The 23,029-nt window shown below is 44.9% G+C and overlaps 1 protein-coding gene across 2 annotated transcripts in view; it reads right to left on the bottom strand.

The window, feature by feature from the left end:
• The window catches only part of ELAPOR1 (endosome-lysosome associated apoptosis and autophagy regulator 1), a 76,232-nt gene that overhangs the window by 30,695 nt on the left and 22,508 nt on the right, over positions 1–23,029 (bottom strand). For both annotated transcript variants that reach the window (XM_012751652.3, XM_012751651.3), the window contains exons 2-3: positions 3,816–3,936; positions 1,339–1,531 (exon numbers count right to left, since the gene is read on the bottom strand). In XM_012751652.3, the coding sequence (XP_012607106.1) occupies positions 1,339–1,531; positions 3,816–3,936 (314 nt within the window). The remainder of the gene's footprint in view (positions 1–1,338; positions 1,532–3,815; positions 3,937–23,029) is intronic.

The raw sequence follows: 23,029 nt of genomic DNA, 5'->3' as shown, positions 1-23,029 counted from the left end.
ATACAATTGTTAAGTCCCTTCTATCCATTTGATCGCCTGGGTATAAGAGAAACTCATTTAGTTTCCTCCCACGTTCACTGTCAATATTTAACAAAGAGCAATGTACTTTCATATCCTTGCATCCCCCTCTTTTACTATCTAGGACCCAATATTGCCTTACACACAACAAATGTCATTTGAAGGTGGCATTATGGGGCAGCAGAAAGCTTGGGACTGGGTTTGAATCCAATCTCACTGGTTGTAAGCTGGATAACAAAGGGCAGGTCACTTAACCTCGCTGAGCCTCCAGTTCCTCCTCTCTGTAATACGAACAGTAACACCTATTTCACAGGGTTCTTGTGAGGATCAGAGAAAATGGCATGTGTAAAGCACCCAGAATAGTGTATGGCATTCACACACAGTGTGAGAAAGCATGAGAGGCATGGATGTGTTATGCACATCTGAAATAAAAAGCCAGTTCTCCATGGACCCTGGACTGAGCTTTTCTTTCTTTCTTTCTTTCTTTCTGAGACACAGTCTCGCTTTGTTGCCCAGGCTAGAGTGCCGTGGCATCAGCCTAGCTCACAGCAACCTCGAACTCCTGGGCTCAAGCAATCCTTCTGTCTCAGCCTCCCGAGTAGCTGGGACTACAGGCATGCACCACCATGCCTGGCTGATTTTTTCTATATATATATTAGTTGGCCAATTAATTTCTTTCTATTTTTAGTAGAGACGGAGTCTCACTCTTGCTCAGGCTGGTTTCGAACTCCTGACCTCGATCCTCCTGCCTCAGCCTCCCAGAGTGCTAGGATTACAGGCGTGAGCCACCGCGTCTAGCCTGGACTGAGCTTTTCAATTACTAACAAAGGTCTCCTTCTGAGCTGGGAAATCTTGCCGTCACTGGGGTCTCAGCCAGCACTGACCAAAGCTCTGGTCTGGTCCTACTCTATTCCCTCATGAACTCAGGTTAGGCAGAACCAGTTTTAGAAGTTAGCACCCAAGCCAGGAAGAGCCCCGACTCTTGGCAATAAAGCACTGTGGTCCAGTCAAGTTGAGGAAGTGTACTGGCTGATCCAAAGTTCCACGATGGAAATCCAGTGGGTTTTGTCTTAAGCAGACTGGGCCATTTAACCCTATTCCCCCTTATCTACTCGATTTCCCCGTGTTTTCCACCTCCCACAAAAGGCCTGTCGGTCACTGGTAAGCTTAGGGCAGTGAGCGGCTCAGGCGGAGTCACATCCAACAGTCCGGGGGACCTGCAGCAGCCCTCCCCCTGGCAGCGTGGCTCCTCTTCCTCGGTCAGTCCTCCCAGCCCGGCCTGAGGAGCAGCGGAGGGGCAGGGGCGGCAGGTAAACTCACGAAGTGCAGTTCTCGGTGGACTCAGAGATGCTGTCGTCGATCTCCATGTTGGCGGAGAGGCTGGCGAAGCCGTGGGGCAGCTCATCCCACTCGTCGAACCGGATGCCCGTGCCCAGGGAGTAGCGGCCCTCAGCGCACGGCTTGCAGGACTGGTCCTTCATGTCCAGAAACTCCCCGGCGTTGCAAGAGAAGGCTGGAAAAGAGGACGGGGACAAGGGAGGGGGGTGAGGTCGCTGCAGCCCCAGGAGAGGTGGTCGGGCTGTGGGTATCCCCAAGGGAGGAGGAGCACAGGGCTGGGTGCGAGGAGTCTGACCCACTAAGATGTAGGACCATGGCACGTATTGCGTGATCCTGCTTGTATGGAATGTCCAGAAAAGGCAAAGCCATAGGAGACAGAAAGTAGATAGGTGGTTGCCAGGGGCTGGTGGGAGGGACCTGGGGAGAGATTGCTAATGACATGAGGTTTCTTTTCAAGGTGATTAAAATGTTCTGAAAATACAAAGTGATGATGATGGTTGCCGTGAATATTCTAAAAACCAATGAATTTTACCTTTAAAGGGGTGATTTTTATGGCATGTAAAGTATATCCCAATAAAGCTGTTAATAAGAGAGAGAGAGAGAGAGAGAGAGAGAGAGAGAGAGAGAGAGAGAGAGAGAGAGAGAGAGAGAGAGAGAGAGAGAGAGAGAGAGAAATTGATTGATTTAGGGCCATGGATGTTCTGCCTTGCTCCAGGACTTTGGACTTATCCCTGGCAGTCTTGTTTCCTTTTGAGACGCGCGTAGGCCATTCTGGAGCTCTCCAGGGAAGAGGATGCCATGGTCTCTCCTGCTGACCTCTCTGAATGGTGCACAGCCCTTCAGCCTTGAGTTTCCCTCTTGAGTCTCTGGCCTTTGTCTCCTCCTTTCTAGTTCTATTACTACCATGCTAGCTGGGATTCTCATGAGCTGCTAACTCAACCACTGTAATGCCCTCCTAACTAGTTCCCTATTCTTGTTTTTGCACATTCTGTGGTCAGAGGTACCTTTTTAAAACACCGATATGTACTACTAGTCTCCTTATTTAAAAAATAACCAGACATTCCCTTTTGGTTATTGAATTAAGCTCACAGCCTGGCATTCAAATTCTGCCACAATTTTCCCCAGACTAACTCTCCAACTTGACCTTCCACTACAGATCTATCTCTGCCTCGATCCCACCTGTCACCTTCTCGGTGTTGCCTCCAACCAGGACCACAAGCTCTTCCCCAAATATGTCACTGTTCTTCCACCTCCAAGCTTTGGCTCAAGTGGTCCTCCCAGCTGTTCCTGATTTCTAAGCATCCATTATGCTCGTTCTTTCTCACATTGTATATGTCTGCCACCCACTAGGCTCTGAGCTCCTCCAAGGACAGCTGGCTCAGTGACTAGCACAGACAGAGTGGGAGCTCCACGAAGCTTTGCTGAAATGAGTGGATGAATGAATGTCTGCTCCTCCCACTACACTGTAAGCTTCTGAAGACAGAGACAGTGCCTTATTCATGTTGTGGTCCACACTGCATGTGCACATCATAGTGCTTACACATAGTGGGAGCTCACTGAAGTCGGCAGAGGGAACTGGAGATGGCTCATTTGTTTCCATCAGTCACACCTCGGTTCTGCTCAGATCTCAGCAATATCCATTTATTAATGCAATAAGTACTTATTTACAAATACAGTGCCTACTCAACCAGGCACTGTGCTGAGCTGATTTTAGAATCTGAATACCCTCCATCTCCTTTCAAATTCTTCAATGATTTCTTAATTCTAGTGCCTGATTTTTATTGTTATTCTCTTTGCATTCCTAAAAGAACAGTGCAAGGGCAGAGCGCCAATCGGTTATCTCATGGTTCTTTTACAGAACAGTGCAGGAGACATTGCCAATTGTAAAAAAGTTGTTGACTGCAGAGTCACAGAGGCAGGATGGGAGCTGCACCGAGACACTGTCTTTCCTATTGCACAGTCAGATCCACAGTTGGGAACATTCTTGTCTCCTGAACTGATGCCTGGTGCATTTTAAAGGATGTCTTTGCAGAAATTTATCCTCTCTGGCTTCCTTTTTAAGAACACAAGCAAATCGCAATCTTCCCTAATGACTGATTGTGGCTGGGGAGTATAGATTGGAGAGAAATACACAGGAAAAAAAAAGAAAATGTATGCAAAAAGAAAAAAAAAATCCGAGTGGCACACAGCTGGAATTTTTGCTTATGCTGTATCCACTGATGGGATTTAAATGTTTTTTTAAAAAAATGAAAGCAAATTCAAATATCCAGTTTGCATCCATGAAATAATATTTTTGCACCAAATTTCGAAAGGGTTGGGGATGGGGACTAACTAGGGGAAAGATCTGATTCTTTAAGGCAGCTGCACCATGTGGAAGGGCCTATCTTGGACAGCAGGAGGCTTGGAGGGAAAACCAAAGCTGAGTGGCAGGGAGGCCCTGGAGCAGGATGGCTGCTTACAGCACTCGGTGCCCTTGACGGGGTCGGGGAGGCTGGTGCACAGGCCCGGGGTGTGCGGCACGGCGACCCTCCACCTGGAACCCGTGCTGTCACACGCGGTGTACTCATAGTGGTACTCAGACTGTAGGGGAGAGAACAGTGGGCAAAATGTCCATTAGCAGTGATCAAACATTAACAGCTTCCCACCCACTTCCTGCCCAGCAGGATGGCTACTGACAGTCATCCTCACAGTAATGGGCCCTGGAAACCCGGGCAGGGAGCAAGGTATCATGGTGCTGAAATGATTTTGATACAAGTACGAGAACTACAATAATTTGGATCATTCCTTCCCACCTGGCCATGGTCTAGTCCCTAGAAATACATTGTGTGTGTGTGTGTGTGTGTGTGTGTGTGTGTGTGTGTGACTCTCTTTGCTGTTGTGTGTTAAGTAATGTCCTGATGGAACAGAGGAATGTGGGAAGGTAACTAAAGAACAGGCTAGAAACAGAGGGAGTTCTTCTTATTCCAAACTGTAGAATTTATGAGCAAGGATGTTTTAAATGGAATGATGTCCTGAATGGAAGGGCAAGTCCACAAAAAAATTTACAAAGAATTGTCCCAGAAGCTGTATTTCTATTTCCCTGTGTTCCTCACACTCCCTTATGCTGAGAAAGACTATTAATTCCCACTTGCATTTTATGAAAATGTCATCTTTAGCCCAGACAAGTGATGTGTTCTCATCACATGAACCTGTTCACGCCTACTTTCTCTGTGCAGTGAGAAACTCACAGTTCAGTTGCTTTATCTGAACTAAAGATAAACTGAATAATAAACAGCAAAACAGCCAAATCAAGCATTAAATAAAACAACAGCAAAAACAACAAAAAGTACTACTCAGGAGAAAGAAAACACAATTGATAGGTCAAATGTTCTTAAGTACTTCTCACTCTTTTAAATCTTGTAATAAACAACCGACTATGGAATTAGTGAGGATTTGGGCTCTGACAAGTATTTTACAATCTGCCTTACCTAAAACTGTATTCAAACCCAGAGGTACTTTGTATTATTGTATCCATAAGAAAAATAAAATTAATGCCCCCCTTCAACCCACATGACAGCATGATTACAAGGCATGTATAACCTAGAGGAGCTGACTCTAAAAATGAGAGAGTTCTGAATTTGCTAATCTAATAATGCATCAGGACCAAAAGGAAAAACTTTTACCTTTTGGAATAGGTAAACATACTGCATTTGATCCATTCTAAGATGCATGTTTTTACTACATTTAACCTCTGTGAAACCAAGATATATCTTATAATTGACGCAGTAAGGAAGCATCGTGTCATTGTTAACTGATAGAGCTGTTTCTTTCCTTGTGGCACATAAAAAATGGTCTCAGAAGAAGTGGCATATCGAGCTTATTGAAATATGATAAATGTGTTGTTTCTTGATCTCTGGTTTCAAAAACTTAGAATGATCAGAGAACAATTTTAAGGCTCCGTTTTTATTTTCCTCTATTAGAAATATCACCAAATACATATTATTTGCCAAGCACCTAGAGGTAGGAGATGCGCCTGGTAAGCTCAGCACAGCAACACATAAACTCAGCATTTTCACCCAGAGGGAGAAGATGCAGAGGAGATGGGGAAAATTTAGGGAACATCGAGCCTAAATTTTGACCAGCGTCTTTGGCTTTGGATTTAGATGTCACTGTCACCTAGGAAAGAAAGATGATAAAGATGGGAGTTCTTTGTGCCCTGGGGCTACCATCTCTCTGGGGCTATTTTTCCTCACAATTCCACTCTTTTCTTCATCTCAAAGGATGCTGAGGATAAATAGGGCGACGACACATATATCATGTCAATTCCGGCTCTAAAAACGATACTCTCAAAAGTGCTTTGCTGCAAGAATGAGGGGTCAGACCCACAGCATGTAAATTAAATGGAGAGCTGTGTGAACAAGGGAGAAAGGATTCAACGTTCTGCCCGTGAGCATGATCATGTGGTCTTTTTATAGTGCTTTCATTGTTCCCAAACACCTCATTTGATCTTCGCAAGTCCCTATAAGGCAAACAGAGCAGAGGCTGTTCCCTTCAGGGCACCAATGAGATTAGTGACCCTCAGCGGGGTGAAAGAGCTCACCCACGGTCACACAGCCTGTACATCACTGAGCTAGAACCCAGCCCTTCCCACCAGGAATCCTCTTCCACCCTCATGGAGCTGATCAAACACAAACTCACACTGGGCCAAATTTAAAAGCCAAATCTGAAAATTAACTATGACAGTGTTGGTTGTCTGCCAGCAGCCAGGCTCACATCTCAGGCGATAGAATCAGTGTTAAAATATCTAATCTGTTCAAGCAGATAATTTCCATTCACTCTGACTGCATTTGGCCTTTTAGGGGCACACGGGCCAAGTCCATTACTTTTCATAGTCTTTCATTTGGGGTCCCCTGGGCCCCACTCGGGTGGGAGGTTTGCTGGGGAAAACGGTAGCTCGAAGCCTTAGAAAATTTCCCTTTCAATATGTGCTAATTTACTTCATGCCATTTGGGAATATTTACAGTCTTGGAGGTGGCTGGCTCTGATGCACCTGTTTCAAGTCTGAACTACATTTGAGATCACACCACTCAAGACATAAGCTTAGAAAGAGTTAAGTCAGCCATATAACTGGCAGGACTCCTCAATTACATTCAGTGTTCTGTGAACAAGTCCCCAACAGTACCTCAATTTACCCAGTGATCAATCTTTGCAAGTGTGCAATCTGCATATTGTAGAGGATCACAAAGGAGGCACACAAACACATTCAGTGCATATATCCAGCACACAATTCCTTCCTCCCCACCGTGCACAATTATGATGACACATATCCAAACTGTAATGCTAAATGAGACACAGCAGGCAGTGGCTGCTGCCTGTTCATTAGGGAAATAAGGGAAGGGGACCATTAGTTAGTCCATCCTCCCTAGTATCACCCCAAAATGTAATACTCCTGGGCATATAAGAAGGAAGAGGAAAAAAACTCCGAAGTTGAAATCTGCTTTGCCTAATATTGAGCTACCTGTTGGTAACACTGATCTTTCAGCTCCAGAGAAATTTACTTAGACCCACAATAGTTTTAGTCCTTGCTGTCTAGGTATTGAATGGACTGCTGAAATGATTTTTTTTTTAAATTGCCAAGTCAGGATGGAAATCTGTCCTTCCTTCCATCTTTCCCCCGCCTTTCTTTCAAAATAACATGTCTCAGTTTTTTAAATGGTTATCAAAGTAATAGTTTAGAGGCTAGAGATTATTGATAATCTGTGGTTAGATGCTAGAGAAGTGTTTGAGTGCCATCCACTGTGGAAAATAGATACAATTTAAGCTGATGAGCTGGTGACAAAGAGATGTGGTCCACTGGCAGTGGGAGGGCCATAGGACTGGGTTAGCCTCCTTGGTATGTTCTAAGTAAACAGGCCAGTTAGAAGTGATCCCATCACCCCATTCCCACATGGTGCTCGACTTCCCTAAGCCACAGTTGCCTTATCAAAAAATGGGGATATACAAATATCTGCCTTATTAGCAGGGCTGCTGTACACAGTTGTGCAGGCTATTCACAAGGCTACTACTTCAGGGCATGAGTGGAGGATGAAGTCTAGCTCAAACTGCTAGATGGTATGCCCTATTGTGGGGCTTCATCTACCCTGAGAGGGGATGCCTTTTTCCCATGTGCATTTGGTCAGCTGTGAGCATGATTAAGATGATGTAGGTCAAGCACTTGGCACAGTAGGTTAAGTGCTTGGGTTCATCTTCGAAACAACCCAATGAGGTGGGTACGATTATTTTACCATTTTACAGATGGGAAAACTGAGGCATTGAGAGGTGAATTTGCTCACTCAAGACCACACAGTCTGGAGGCTGTCAAGCTAGGACTGGACCCAGGCTATCTGAGTCCACTTTGTGTTCAAGACTGCTGGTATTTGAGAGCATCCTGTCACGCTTAAAAAGTGTGTCTGGGGCTCGGCATTGGCTCCCAAGCTGCTGAAAACCTTGCAAGGAAAGCCAATCGTATCAAAAACTTCGCAAACACATGGGAGTAACATTCATAGGGCATTGGGCAGGTGGGAGGGGGGAGGAGAGGATGGGTAAATTCACACCTAATGGGTATTGTGTATAATGTCTGGGGATTGGGCACACTTGTAGCTCCAACTTGGGTGGTACAAAGGCAATATATGTAACCAAGACATTTGTACCCCTGCAATATTCTGAAATTTTTTTTTAAAAAGGACACTAAAAAAAAATTTTTGCAAACAAGGCCCAGGGGAGAAAGGCTCAAGTCCAAAACCACGTGGAATGGGAAGGCTAGAAGGTACTTCAAACCATGGAGGTTCAACAAGGACGTCATTGTTTTTGCCTGCCCAGTGTCCACCCCCCTCCTGCTGGTAACAGCGCCCCTGTGGGAGGATATATTGCCTCCTTACTGTATACAGTCTCGGTCAAATGAGGTGGCCCACCCTCCTCTGCCATGGGATGGACATACGACCCCACACTGGCCAATTGGGTGCTCTTCCTGGATAAGTGGAAATGGGATAAGGGGGCTGAGGACACTTAGCCACTGAGCAGGGACCTCAGGTGGGTCGGAACTGAGAGAGGGATCCGGTAGGAAGTGGGGCAGCTGGGGATAAACCCTCTCCTTTATCCCAGTTGTTCTGCCCAGTTCCCAGTTCTGCCCAGGACTGCTGTTGGTGCCCCCCCAACAAAAATCCACCTTAGTAATAAAAATGAAGATTATGCTAAGTAAAATAAGGCAGCCCTAAAAGGACATATACTGTATTATTCCATGTGTATTAGGTACAGACTTGTCAAAATTCATAGACACAGAAGGTAGAATGGTGGTTGCCAGGGGCAGAGGAATGGGGCGTTACTGTTTAATGAGCACAGTGTTTCAGTTTTGCACAATGAAGAGTTCTGTGGATGATGGTGATGGTGGGCTGGGGAGGAGACAGACCGTCAGTAGATATGCAAATAAGCTTAATTGCCACCGCATACTCTTGGTCTTTTTTTTTTTTTTTTTTTGAGACAGAGTCTCACTCTTGCCCCAGCTAAAATGCTGTGGTGTCAGCCTAGCTCATAACTCCTGGGCTCAAGCAATCCTCCTGCCTCAGCCTCCCAAGTAGCTGGGACTACAGGCACATGCCACCATGCCCGGCTAATTTTTTCTCTATATATTTTTAGTTGTCCAATTAATTTCTTTCTATTTATAGTAGAGATAGGGTCTCACTCTTGCTCAGGCTGGTCTTGAACTCCTGACCTTGAGCGATCCTCCCGCCTCGGCCTCCCAGAGTGCTAGGATTATAGGTGTGAGCCACTGTGCCCGGCCAGAGAAGGGTCTTGATGTCTAAAGACTCTGGCAAAAACAGTAACATATGTCTCTGACTCCAACCTGACACCAACCATTGAACTACATTTTGTCTTCTGCAAATGATGGTGGTTTGAAAGCCAGGACAAGCCAGCCCCCACAGACATTTAGCCCAGTTGGTTAGAAGTAACCTCTGCAACAGCAGAGCTGAGAAGAACTACCTGAGCGAGAAGCACAAGGTGACCACGTGGCAGTGGGGTCTACTTGTTCTACCGGCCTTCTGGAAGAGTGTTTCTCAAGCCCAGCTGGCCAAGGGTGCTGGTAACAGATGGCTCAGACAGGCTGGAGAGACAAAGGGCTGTCCCCAAACAGGACCTCTCGGGATTAACACAGGCACTCCCGGGCCTGCAAAGGTCATTGGGGGATGTGAGGGTTGGTGGTGTACTAAGACAAGCAGTCTGAGAAACGAGGAAGGAATGGCCAACATGGTCATTTGACCCTTCCAGTCCTCAGTCTCCTCATCTGTAAAATGAGAAAGTTGGACTTAAGCAATTTCTAATTTCTAAAATTCTTTCCAGTTCCAAGACCTTATTATTTTGTGCTGGTACTTGCATGGAAATCTGTCCTTCCTTCCATATTTTCCCTCCTTTCCTTCAAAATAGCACATCTTAGTTTTTAAAATAATTATCAAAGTAATACATGTTAATTGTAGAAAAAAATGAAAATACAGACTAGAATAAAAAAGAAAATAATAAAAAAGAAAAAAAAAACAAAAAAGAAACAAAAAAATTTAAAAAATAAAAGAAAAGAAAAGAAAAAGAAAAGAAAAATCTACCATAAGTCCACCAAGCAGAGATAACTACTTTTAACATTTTGCTGTATTTCTTTCCAGACTTTTTCTATGCATGCATGTGCATTTCAAAAATCAAAATGAAGGCCGGGCGCTGTGGCTCACGCCTGTAATCCTAGCTCTTGGGAGGCCGAGGCGGGCGGATTGCTCAAGGTCAGGAGTTCAAAACCAGCCTGAGCAAGAGCGAGACCCCGTCTCTACTATAAATAGAAAGAAATTAATTGGCCAACTGATATATATATAAAAAATTAGCCGGGCATGGTGGCGCATGCCTGTAGTCCCAGCTACCCGGGAGGCTGAGGCAGAAGGATCACTCGAGCCCAGGAGTTTGAGGTTGCTGTGAGCTAGGCTGACGCCATGGCACTCACTCTAGCCTGGGCAACAAAGCGAGACTCTGTCTCAAAAAAAAAAAAAAAAAAAAAATCAAAATGAAGATCATAATGCTATCCAGTTTTGTGTTCTGACATTTTTTTCTCCATTTAATTTTAGATCACAAGCACTTTCGTATATCTTTAATGGCTGCATCGTAGTTTCTTCAACTGTTCTCCTATTGTTGGACCTTGGTTTTCTTGGTTTGTCCCATTTTTCCTTATTTTAAACAGCACTGCAATGACGCTTTCTGTGTCTCCCTGATTATTTCCTTTGGATAAATTCCCAGAAGTGGAATTACTAAGTTAAAGAATATGAGTTCCTTTAAGATTCTTGATCAGTTATCCTTAATGATAGCATTTAAAGAAAGAATAAAAAAAAAAAAAGATTCTTGATCAGCAAGGGAGATTTCTAAGATAAAATAAATCTCTAAGTCTTTCTTTTTTAACTTTCTATTATGGTAAATTAAAAATTTTTATTATGGTAAATTTGAAATATGTTATTTCAAATATATATTTTTAGAAAACCAAAGCAGTACAGTGAGCTCCCACGAACTATCACCCAGTGTCGATACTTGCCAGATTCTGCTGTTCTTGCTTCATCTACCCTCACCTGCTCCTCCCCACATGAGATTGTTATTATCTTTTTTCTATGTCTCAGAGGCAAAAGAGATTTTTTTTATGGTTTTTTGTTTAAGGTAAAATTTATATATGTTGCAAAGCACAAATCTTAACCGTACAATTTTGATAAATGGATGCCCTTTAGTAAAGCATTCACAGGGCATAGCTACCCAAGGACTGTGGGGCAGAGGGGATTACTCCTCTGCCACCTCTAAGCCCCAGAGAGAGCCAAGCAGGTAGGTGTCTTGCATTCCGAGTCTTAAAATCACCAAGCCACTGCTGCATAGCCCTGACCAGCCCAGGAAACAGAAGATCAACATGACTTGGGTTTGTCTTGGCTGGGGCAGGGCCCAAGCCAAGAAACAGGTTCTAAAGTAAACCCAGGTTTTGACCAGAGCCAACTTTGGACTGGGAGCCTCGGGGTCTGCAGGGGGCCGCCACCTTCTCCCCCCCATTCCCAGACTCACCTCCCTTCTCCTCGCACAGCCCCTGGAAGGCAACTTCCCCAGACAGGCGCAGACCCCATTAATCAACCCCAAGCTAATGGAAGCACTTTGTCCCTTTTGCCATCCTCCAAAAGTTCTCCGTTAGGGGTAGGATAGGCCTTTGCAGGGAAGTACGAATGAGTTCCACTTTCACAGGAACATGGAAACCCATAGAGAAATGTGAGAATTTGAAACAGAAATCCCCCAGATGAGACTTTCTCCCAGGCCCAGCCCTAGCTGGATGGTTCCAGACTTTTGCTCTTTTTGCTTCAGGGTGACCTGCTCAAGTGTTGGGTGGATGGTCTGGTTGAGCCTCAGGAGCATAGCGACCTCACGGAGGCCCATTGTGAAGGTGAGGTAGAATGGGGAGGACCTTTCCTATTGTTCTCCAGCTGCTCAGACTGGAGCCTCCCTCCCTCCTCCCTGCCCACTGAAGGCTGCAGTTCAATAGCTGTGTCTCCCCCGTGCTAGGGCCTGCACGCACCAGCCCCGCCTCTCTGGTGCTTACATCTGTCCCATCATTAAAATTGCCTGGAGATCGTGTTAAAAACACACATTCCTGGGCTCTACCCCCAAGATTCAGATTCTCTAGATTTTCTCCTCCTTCCACCCCTTTCAAAACTCACTCTTTTCTGCCTCAAGACTAAGTATTTATCCCATTTGGAAATAAATCAGACAAACAAATCTCACACAAGAGAGAGATCCTTAACCCACAGTCCATGGACCACTTCCGCCATGCAACCAGATACAGAATTTTACGTCTGTGCATTTTTCTGAGCAGCAGGTCCACAGTTTTCATCAAATCCTCTAAGGAGTCTGGTATCTCTCTCCCCGCTTACACAGAGAAACATTGAAACCTGCCATAATATATTAATAACTTTAAAATAAAATAGTTTAATATTTTACCACACCAAAGCTGTTTCCTGTTTTGCTTTGTTTCGTGTTTGAGACAGGGTCTTGCTCTGTCTCCCAGGCTAGAGTGTGGTGATGTCATCATAGTTCACAGCAACCTCAAACTCCTGGGCTCAAGTGATCCTCCTGCCTCAGCCTCCCAATTAGCTGGGACCACAGGCGAGCACCACCATACCTGGCTAATTTTTGTATTTTTGTAGAGAGAGGGTCTCACTTTGTTGCTCAGGCTGGTCTAGAACCCCTGGCCTCAGTGATCTTCTGGCCTCAGCCTCCAGAAGTGCTAGGATTATAAGGCGTGAGCCACTGTGCCCAGCCTGTTTACTTTTTCACAGGGTGGCTGAAAATTTTAACCCAGTGATTTTCAAATTATGCTCCAGAGCCTAGGGGTTTGGAAAGCCAGACCCTTCAAAGAGTGCCCCCTTTAATGGAGCAATATTTTAAAAATCTCTTTTACATGTTTATGCTTCTAAGTTAAAATTTTGTTTAAACCAAAAATTTCACGCATCAAAAAAGCTAGGAGGCCGGGTGCGGTGGCTCACGCCTGTAATCCTAGCACCCTGGGAGGCCGAGGCAGAAGGATTGCTCGAGGTCAGGAGTTCGAAACCAGCCTGAGCAAGATCGAGACCCCGTCTCTACTAAAAATAGAAAGAAATTAATTGGCCAACTAATTTATATAGAAAAAAATAGCTGGGCATGGTGGCGCATGCCTGTAGTCCCAGGTACTTGGGAGGCTGAGGCAGCAGTATTGCTTGAGCCCAGGAGTTTGAGGTTGCTGTGAGCTAGGCTGACTCCACGGCACTCACTCTAGCCTGGGCAACAAAGTGAGACCCTGTCTCAAAAAAAAAAAAAAAAAAAAAAAAGCTAGGATGCCAGCGTCTTTCCTTAAAAGAATGAGTTGCTAATGGTAAAATTGTAGGCACTGAGGCAGACTCATAGAATCAAGGATGCCTCTTTGGCTTCTCTTTAATCACCCCACGGAGTTAGTTGTTTCCTCCACCCACAAGCAAGATCTCCTCTCCCCAGGGCAGGCACCAGGCCCAGCAGCAGCCGAAGCAAACAGACCCCAAGCTGGCTGACCTCTGTTGGCTGTCCTCAATGATGCCCTGTTGCCTAGCAACATGGTGGGCTTCTCTGGGGCTCCCAGTATGAAGAGGTCTGGGGGAGCCCTGACCAAACACTATCTACTCCTTCAGCATTGTTCAACTCTTCTCTGGGTTTCCAGCTTCTATTTTGATCCAAAACAGCAAAAATAGCACCTGGTCACCCTGGCAAGACCTACCCTGCTGGCTTGGCTCTGGACACATCACACAAAGCAGATAGTGGGTCTCTATGTCCAGCTGGGGAAGTTTGTACCACCATGCGCTAGGCCAGACAGGACCCTGACCCTGCTGTCCAACCTGTCTGTAACTTAGGCTGCCTTCCTTTTGGGGCAGAGCCTCAGCCTGGGTGTTCCTGGGAGACACTGCCCAGTCTAGTGAAGGAGATAGGACTGGTGTGGCAGTAACGGCCACCACAGTGAGCACCGATGAGCACCCATGTGCCCGGCTCTGGGCCAAGAACTGTACATGCAACTTTCCCTTTAGCCCTCCTGAAGTGTTGCCAATATCCCTGCTGCCTTGACCTCCCAGTTTACAGTTGTAATCCACTCTCCTGTCCCCTCAACTATTGATCCCTCAAATCTGGATGGCTTTTTTTCCCCATAGCACTCACCACCTTCAAACACAGTTTATAACTGTGTTTACATCTATTTCTGCCCCTGCCCCCATTCCAGATCAGATATAAGCTCCATAAGAACGCACATCTTTGTTTATGTCCATGGCTGTAGCCCAGATACCCAGAACAGTACCTGGCACAGTAGCTGTCAATAAATATTGGTTGAATGACTTAAGGGTGGAAAAGGGTGTGCCCCTATAACACTCTAGAGCTGTGCAGGTGCAAGGATGAGCCCCCAAAAGTCCAGACCCTGCTGCCGTCCTGCCACCCCACACTACATGATCGTGGCCAGTCATCCCTTATCTATGAAACAGGGATGGCAACACCCTGCTAAGATGATTAAATACATCCCCCCCCCCAAAACTGAGTAACGCTGATCTCTCTGGATGATTAGGAGAGATTATGTTCAGGAAAGCTCTTTGTAAACTGTTTTTCTTAAAAAAAAAAAAAATCCAGCTACTGCTATGACCCTGCCTGAAGAGGGTTTACGAGGGGACACCCAGGCATTCTTGCCTCTTTCTGGTAACACGGCTAAGAGAAAGGAGCCCCATCGACACTTCTGGCCTAGCAGTGACAGTCCTCAGCAGCTAGACCCTCCTGGGCTCCCTTTTGATGTTTACTGCCCGCCCTGGCTCACCTCTCCCCTAATCCCAGTCTTCTCATACATATGGAACAACATCTGTCCCTGTTCCACTTCTTCTCCCCAGCAACTCCCCAAAGCTAATCTCGCTAAGAGAAATGCTGGTTGCTGACATTTATGACACTCAGTAACTGTGGCCAGTCCATCAGGTGCAGAGGATTTTTCAGTATTGGTAGTAAATATCCCTAGGATTGAAATAGCTTTGTTGCCAAGAAATGAAATGTCCCTTTATAAATTCCAATCCCTTTCTTTTTTTTTTTTTTTTTTTTGAGACAGAGTCTCGCTTTGTTGCCCAGGCTAGAGTGAGTGCCGTGGCGTCAGCCTAGCTCACAGCAACCTCAAACTCCTGGGCTCGAGTGATCCTTCTGCCTCAGCCTCCCAGGTAGCTGGGACTACAGGCATGTGCCACCATGCCCGGCTAATTTTTTATATATATATCAGTTGGCCAATTAATTTCTTTCTATTTATAGTAGAGACGGGGTCTCGCTCTTGCTCAGGCTGGTTTCGAACTCCTGACCTTGAGCAATCCGCCCGCCTCGGCCTCCCAAGAGCTAGGATTACAGGCGTGAGCCACAGCGCCCGGCCTCCAATCCCTTTCTGATAGGTGAGTATACGGTGTAAACATCTGTCTACAAGGCAGGGCTTGATGGGATTGTATTTCAGAGATGTGCTTCTCTTGCTTTTCAACGAGATCAAAATGTTCCATTAAAATATTTTTCCTGAGCTTTTAATCATACATGTCAGAACCAGGCCGGCTAGATTCTGGCTGGCTATGCAAAACTCTCCGAGAACATAGCCTGTTTGGATATGTTAGCTGCCTGATGGAAAGCTTGAACCCGGAGGACAGACTTCTAAGCCTGGAGAACCAGGCCAACAGATAGGGCTTCTGTAACTTCACTAGAGAAAAACATATGAGTAGCCGCAATACTCAATCCCCTAGAACACTGTTTCTGAAACTGGGGTCCCTAGACCCCTGAGAAGTCCCATATGTGTTCTCAAGAGTCTTCAAAATGTTCTCTAAAATAATTTTTAAAATAATAGACTTTATTTTTTAGAGTAGTTTTAGGTTCACAGCAAAATTGAACAGAAGGTATAGAGATTTCCTATACATCCCGCCCCCACCTACCACATGCACAGCCTCCTCCCTCATCATCTCCCATCAGTGTTCGTACAGTGGATGACCTACACTGACACATCATTGTCACCCAGAGTCCACAGTGTCCACTAGGGTTCACTCTTGGCGTTGTGCGTTCTATGGGTTTGGAAAAATACGTAATGACACGGATCCACCATTTATAGTATCATGCAGAGTAGTTTCCCCGCCCTAAAAATCTTCTATGCCCTGTCTATTGAGCAACCCCCACCATCCCTGGCAACCAATGATCCTTTTACTGTCTCTAAAGTTCTGCCTTTTCAAGAATGTCACATAGTTGGAATCATACGGTAGGTGTAGCCTTTTCAGATTGGCTTCTTTCACTTAGCAATACACATTCAAGTTTCCTTCCACGTCTTTTCACGGCTGGGTAGATCATTGTAGAATAATTTTGAAATTTTGTTATAATCTGATGTTACTCAAAACAATTTAGACATAGCCGAGTTCATCTTGATGAACACCTTCCCTCAAGAACAGCCCCAAGTTTCCAGTGCCTGCTTCCGCATTTGTGTTGACAACTGCTGCCTCACGTAGTGTGGCTGCAAATTCTTTCACATTCCTCCCTTAGAAAAGGGGGTTCTGCTCTGCCCCCCTGCCCCCTGGCCTTGAATCTAGACAAACTTGTGACTACTTAGACCAATAGGCAAAATACAGTGGAAGTGACCCCATGCGACTGCCAAGCCTAGGTCATAAAGAGCCACACAGCTTCCACACTGAGGTACATCAATGTATGGATTTATTTTTTATATCTAGCCTGGGATTCCTAATTTTTGAATCTGATGATTCATATATTTTATTAATTCTAAAATTTGCTTAGACACTTACTCTTTGTATATTGCCTGTTTCCTGTTTTCACTGTTCTTTCTTTCTCTGGCAGTCCCCTTAGATACAAGTTGGACCATCTCATTCTGTTTTCTCTTTTTTTTTTTTGAGACAGAGTCTCACTTTGTTGCCCAGGCTAGAGTGAGTGCCATGGCGTGTCAGCCTGGCTCACAGCAACCTCAATCTCCGGGGCTCAGTGATCCTACTGCCTCAGCCTCCCGAGTAGCTGGGACTACAGGCATGTGCCACCATGCCCGGCTAATTTTTTGTATATATATTTTTAGTTGGTCAATTAATTTATTTCTATTTTTGGTAGAAACGGGGTCTTGCTCGGGCTGGTTTCGAACTCCTGATCTTGAGCAATCCGCCCGCCTCGGCCTCCCAAAGTGCTAGGATTACAGGCGTGAGCCACCACGCCCGGCCTGTTTTCTCTTTCATATGTTGTATCTCTGTGCTGCATTCTGAGTAATTTCTTCATATTTTTTATATTTTTTCCACTTCATTAATTACATTTTCATTGCTGTCAAACTGGCAATTAACCCAGCCATTTACGGGGTTTTTGTTTGTTTGTTTGTTTGTTTTTTGAGACAGGGTCTCACTCTGTCGCGCTAGCTAGAGTGCAGTAGTGTCATGATAGCTCACTGCAACCTCAAACTCCTGGGCTCAAGTGATCCTCCTGCCTCAGCTTCCCAAGTAGTTGGGACTACAGGCGCACACCACCACACCCAGCACTCTATTTTTTGTAGAGACGGGGTCTCACCTTTGCTCAGGCGGGTCTCAAACTCCTGATTTCAAGCAATCCTGCCTCGGCCTCCTAGGATTATAGGCACGAGCCACCATACCTGGCGCATTTTAAATTTCAATGAATATTGTCTTAATCTGTTTGTGCTGCTACAACAAAATACCTGAGACTAGATAATTTTCTATAAAGAAAAGAAATTTATTTTCTGACAGTTCTAGAGGCTAAGAAGTCTAAGATCAAGGTACCGGCATTCGGTGTCTGGTAGATTGCCTTCTTGCTGTGCTCTTACATGGCAGGAGGCAGAAGGACAAGAAAAGGGACAAACTATCTCTCTCATGCCACTTTATAAGGGCACCTAATTCCATTTATGAAGGAGGAACCCACATGGCCTTATCAACCTCTTAAAGGCTCCACCTTTTTTAATTGTTGTTTTTATTATTTTTATTGATGCATAATAGATATGCATAGTTTCAGGGTATATGTGATAATTGGATACAATCATATAATTTGTAAAGACCAAATCAGTATATTTAGGACATTCATGAACTGAAATAGTTTTCTTTTCTTTATGCTAGAACCATTCCAATTCTTCTCTTCCAGCTATTTTGAAATATTCAATAGATTATTGTAAACTATAGTATTGTAAACACTCCTAAATAAACACTGCTGGCGATCTATCTTGCCCATTTCTTCTTTCCTTTTATTTATTTATTTATTTATTTATTTATTTTTGAATCACTTAATCTTGGAAGTTGGAGGTGACAGTGAGCTGTGATCACACCACTGCACTCCAGCCTGGGTAATAGACTGAGACCTTGTCTCTCTTTTTTAAAAAAAATTTTTTTTAAGTGATTTATATAATGCCACATACCATTTTTTCACCTCTAATCTGTATCTATAATCTCCTTCAATAGCTGGCTTAAAATCCAACTCCTTCAATCCCAGTCTGAATAAGTAAAATTGATTTAAAAGAAACCATCATCACTTGTGTGCTGTGCAGTGTGTACCGTGTGTACTTTGATTTTGTGACTAGCACACTGTTCTGTGAGCATTCTCCTATCCCTGGTTTTGTTGTCCCAGAGAGAGAAGCTTATGATCAAGGCTGTCATATCTTCTGTGTGCCCCCAGTGTCTGCAGGGTGCCCCAGGAATGCTCGTTCAGTACAAACTAACATCAGCAGTAAGTCCAAAGGCAGCTACTCCCTGGAAGGAGAACTAGGGCCTGGGGACAGGAGTGGGAGGGACACTTACTTTTCACTCTGTACACCCTTATACTTTTTGAATTAATTACCATGTGGTGGAATTACCTGTTTAAAAAATTATTTTAAATTAAGTATTGAAAAATATGTAATGTCTCCCTTGGAGAGAAGACTCTTTAGCAGGATTTTCAGAGGTGGGAAGAGGAGGAGAAGGCTGAAGCAGCATTTCACCTCCCCGGGCAGGAGCTGACACTGGCACTGTGTTTCTCAGATGACTGACCCATGGGGGAAAAATGTTCTTTAAAGGGAAAATCAGGCAATCAGGAAGTCTTAGTCTGCTGGTGGAGGGAGGGTGACAGAAATGATTTCTCTCATACTATGTTTGACATTTAACTGTGCCTCACAAAACAATCTTATCAGCTATGGACACACCTGTGATGTGCGAGTGCTCTAAACCAGAGAGGCCTAATGCACACCTGGTCAGGTGCCTCTGTGTCCTATAAAATGAAAACTGCACCAGCAACTAGTGTGGCTATGGACGTCTGTGTCAGGTTTGTAAAGGCAATACTGAATAAAACCACAGGCCATTTTCTGGGACAAAGTCTCACCCTCAGCCACTGCCAAGTGTCACCAACTGAGATTCTGACCCAGCCTTCTGCCATCGCCGGTGAACTGGAGACGGGCAAGTGGAGAGTCATCTCTAGGATGCCAGGCCTCCTCTGGTCAACCTGATCCTAAAGGCAACAGGAGCCTGGCTCTTACTTAAGCAGGTTCATCTGCAGCCTGGGGTCAAGATCTCAGGACAGGGTTGGGTGAAAGTGTGTTTGAATAGGTGCTTTTAGAAAAGATTCCCAGTGATTGATAAAGCTTCTGCACCAGCAGAGTTCAGTGTCCCATGAAGCTAGACTCTAGCCTTTCTGGGCCTGAATTAACTTGACATTCATTCTAGAAGTAGCTAAGAAATCTGAAAAGTCTGTACACTTGTGAAGGAGAAAAGAATGCAGATCTTTCTCGTGTCCCATTTATGCTTTTTGAATTGATTACCATGTGAATGTATTACTTCTTCAAAAAATTAATTGAAAAATCAAGTATTTAAAAAAATTTTCATACCCTGCCTTTATCACTTACCCTTCCAGAATGACATGGGTTTACAACTGATCTTCTAAGAAAAAGCATGAGAAGAGAGCCTTGTACCTCTCCCCCAACCCTGCAGCATGCCCTGCCTAATCAATCCTCTTCACCCCTCCAGTTCCAGCAGCTCAGCTAGAGCACCCTTTTTCAGTACTTCCTGACACTGTTCCTGATCATTCCAGAAGGTGAGAACGCCCTCGTCCACAACATTCCTGGGGCAATGATCACAAACTGCCTTGCTTTCAGTTCTCCTGGTCCCAGGTAGATGGTAAATACCTGAACTCATATTTCTGTGTTTCAGCCCTTAAATGTCTAACTGTGCTTTGCCTGCAACAGACACTCCACAGGTATTTTAAAGAATTTCACATTATTTTAGAATTGGAGTGAAGTCTTCTAATGCAAACTCTGACCCAGTGCAGACTTCCTTCCTGTAGACTGACACGTGGGTTAGGGCTGTTGGTTAACTGAGGCATTATAATATCTAGAAGCACAGGAGTTCATTTTTTTTTTTTTTTTTTTTTGAGACAGAGTCTCACTTTGTTGTCCAGGCTAGAGTGAGTGCCATGGTGTCAGCCTAGCTCACAGCAACCTCAAACTCCTGGGCTCAAGCAATCCTACTGCCTCAGCCTCCCAAGTAGCTGGGACTACAGGCATGTGCCACCATGCCCGGCTAATTTTTTACATATATATATCAGTTGGCCAATTAATTTCTTTCTATTTATAGTAGAGACGGGGTCTTGCTCTTGCTCAGGCTGGTTTTGAACTCCTGACCTGGAGCAATCCGCCCGCCTCGGCCTCCAAGAGAGCTAGGATTACAGGCGTGAGCCACCGCGCCCGGCCCAGGAGTTCATTTTTTAAGGGTATTTGGCAGTAATTATATCTACAGTTGATTTTTTAAAATTATAAGCATATTTATTAAAAATTCAAACAATAGGCTGGGCGTGGTGGCTCACATCTCTAATACCAGCACTTTGGGAGGCCAAAGTGGGAGGATAATTGAGCCCAGGAGTTTGAGACCAACCTGGGCAACAAAGTAAGACCCCATTACTACAAAAAATTAAAAAATTCGCCAGGTCATGGTGCGTGCCTGTCATCCCAGCTACTTGAGAGGCTGAGGTGGGAGGATCCCGTGAGTCCAGGAGTTCAAGGTTGCAGTGAGCTATGATGAGGCCACTGCTCTCCAGCCTGGGTGACAAAGCAAGACCTTGACTCTCAAAAACAAACAAACAACAGATGTATGGAATAAAGAGTAAAAGTCCTCCATTCCCTCTCCTCAGAGCACCTGCTCTTGATGTGATATTATACTTCATAGTGCCTGTCATGGTCGGCTAGGGCTCCCTTGACAAAGTATCACAGAGCGGGTGGCTTTAAATAACAGAAATTTATTGTCTCACAGTTCTGGATTCTAGAAGTCTGAAATCAAGGTGTCACCAGGGTTGATTCCTCCTGAAGCGATGAGAGAGAATCTGTTCCAATGCTTTTATCCTTGTGACAGTCACCAATCCTCGAGGTTTCTTGGCTTGTGGCAGCATAACTGCAATCTTCACATGGCATTTTCCTTGTATGTCTCTATGTCTAAATTTTCCATTTTTTATAAAGATCCCAGCCATAATTGGATTAGGGCCCACCCTAATCACCTCATCTTAACTTGACTACCTCCACAAAGACCCCATTTCCAAAAAAAAGTCACATTCTGAGGTGCTGGGGTACGTAGGGGGTACTCTAAGGTACATATGAACTTTTGGAGGATACAGTTCCACTCATGAAAGTTCCCATACCTCAGATTTTTCATCTAGACAAGGAGAGAAGCACAGCTCTTGGTTCCATGCTGTGAAATTTGAGAATGACTTCTTGGACCAAAAACTAAAAAATAAAAAATAAAAGCAGAATCATGTTTACCTCCTGTGAGGGAAATAAAATTAATGTTTATGTGGCTTCCCTCATGGTCCTATAACTTTGTAAATGTAATCTCTTTAGTCTTCACAACCACCCACGTATCCTTGGCTTCCCAGACTGTCTCATCCATTGTCGTGTCCTCACTGCCGAGCTCAGAGCCTGATACTGCAACAGCCATGCGATACATATTTGTAGACTCAATACACTCGATGGGGTAGATATTATTTCCCCCACTTTAAGGATGAAAAAACTGGTTCAGAGATAGTCATGTGGCCCAAAGTCAACGGCTGGTAAGTCAGCTGCAGACTTAGGACTCAAACCCAAGCTACTTTTCTTCAAAGCTCTTGTCCTTTCCCTTAAAACTTAAACCAGTGGTTCACAAAGTGTGGTCCTAGGACCGGTGGCACCAGCAGCATCAGGAGAACCTGGGACCTTGTTAGAAATTTGAATTGTTAGGCCCCTTCACCGACTCACTGGATCAGAACTTCTGGGGTGAGGCCTAGCAACATAGGTTTCAGCAAGCCCTCAGGGTGGTGCTGATACCCACAGCTCAGAGCTGCACCAAACTAGGACACTGCCTAGGAAAAGTCAAGAGTTGGGGTGCAGTTAAAGATTGGCTTGGTTGTTTTTTGTTTTCAGTCACCTCAAAAGAGTTGCAAGATGTCCAGATATCTTACCTCCTCCTCAACCATTGTTGCCAGTTTTTATGCTGAAAACTCATATTATTCCACTATTTTTATTTTATTATTATTGTTATTTTGAGACAGAGTCTTGCTCTGTTGCTGGGGCTAGAGTGACATGGCATCAGCCTAGTTCACAGCAACCTCAAACTCCTGGGCAATCCTTCTGCCTCAGCCTCCCAAGTAGATGGGACTACAGGCGTGCGCCACCATGCCCAGCTACTTTTTTTTTTTTTTTTTTTTTTGAGACAGAATCTCGCTTTGTTGCCCAGGCTAGAGTGAGTGCCATGGCGTCAGCCTAGCTCACAGCAACCTCAAACTCCTGGGCTCAAACAATCCTGCTGCCTCAGCCTCCCGAGTAGCTGGGACTACAGGCATGCGCCACCATGCCCGGCTCATTTTTTCTATATATATATTAGTTGGCCAATTAATTTCTTTCTATTTATGGTAGAGATGGGGTCTTGCTCTTGCTCAGGCTGGTTTCAAACTCCTGACCTCGAGCAATCCGCCCACCTCGGCCTCCCAGAGAGCTAGGATTACAGGCGTGAGCCACCGCGCCCGGCCTGCAGCTACTATTTTCTATATATTTTTAGTTGTCCAGCTAATTTCTTTTTATTTTTTTTAGTAGAGACTGGGTCTCACTCTTGTTCAAGCTGGTCTTGAACTCCTGAGCTCAAATGATCCTCCC

This window comes from Microcebus murinus, chromosome 2 (genome assembly GCF_040939455.1).
Source record: "Microcebus murinus isolate Inina chromosome 2, M.murinus_Inina_mat1.0, whole genome shotgun sequence".
Lineage (NCBI taxonomy): Eukaryota > Metazoa > Chordata > Mammalia > Primates > Cheirogaleidae > Microcebus > Microcebus murinus.
This window is presented reverse-complemented; position numbering and strand designations above follow the sequence as displayed.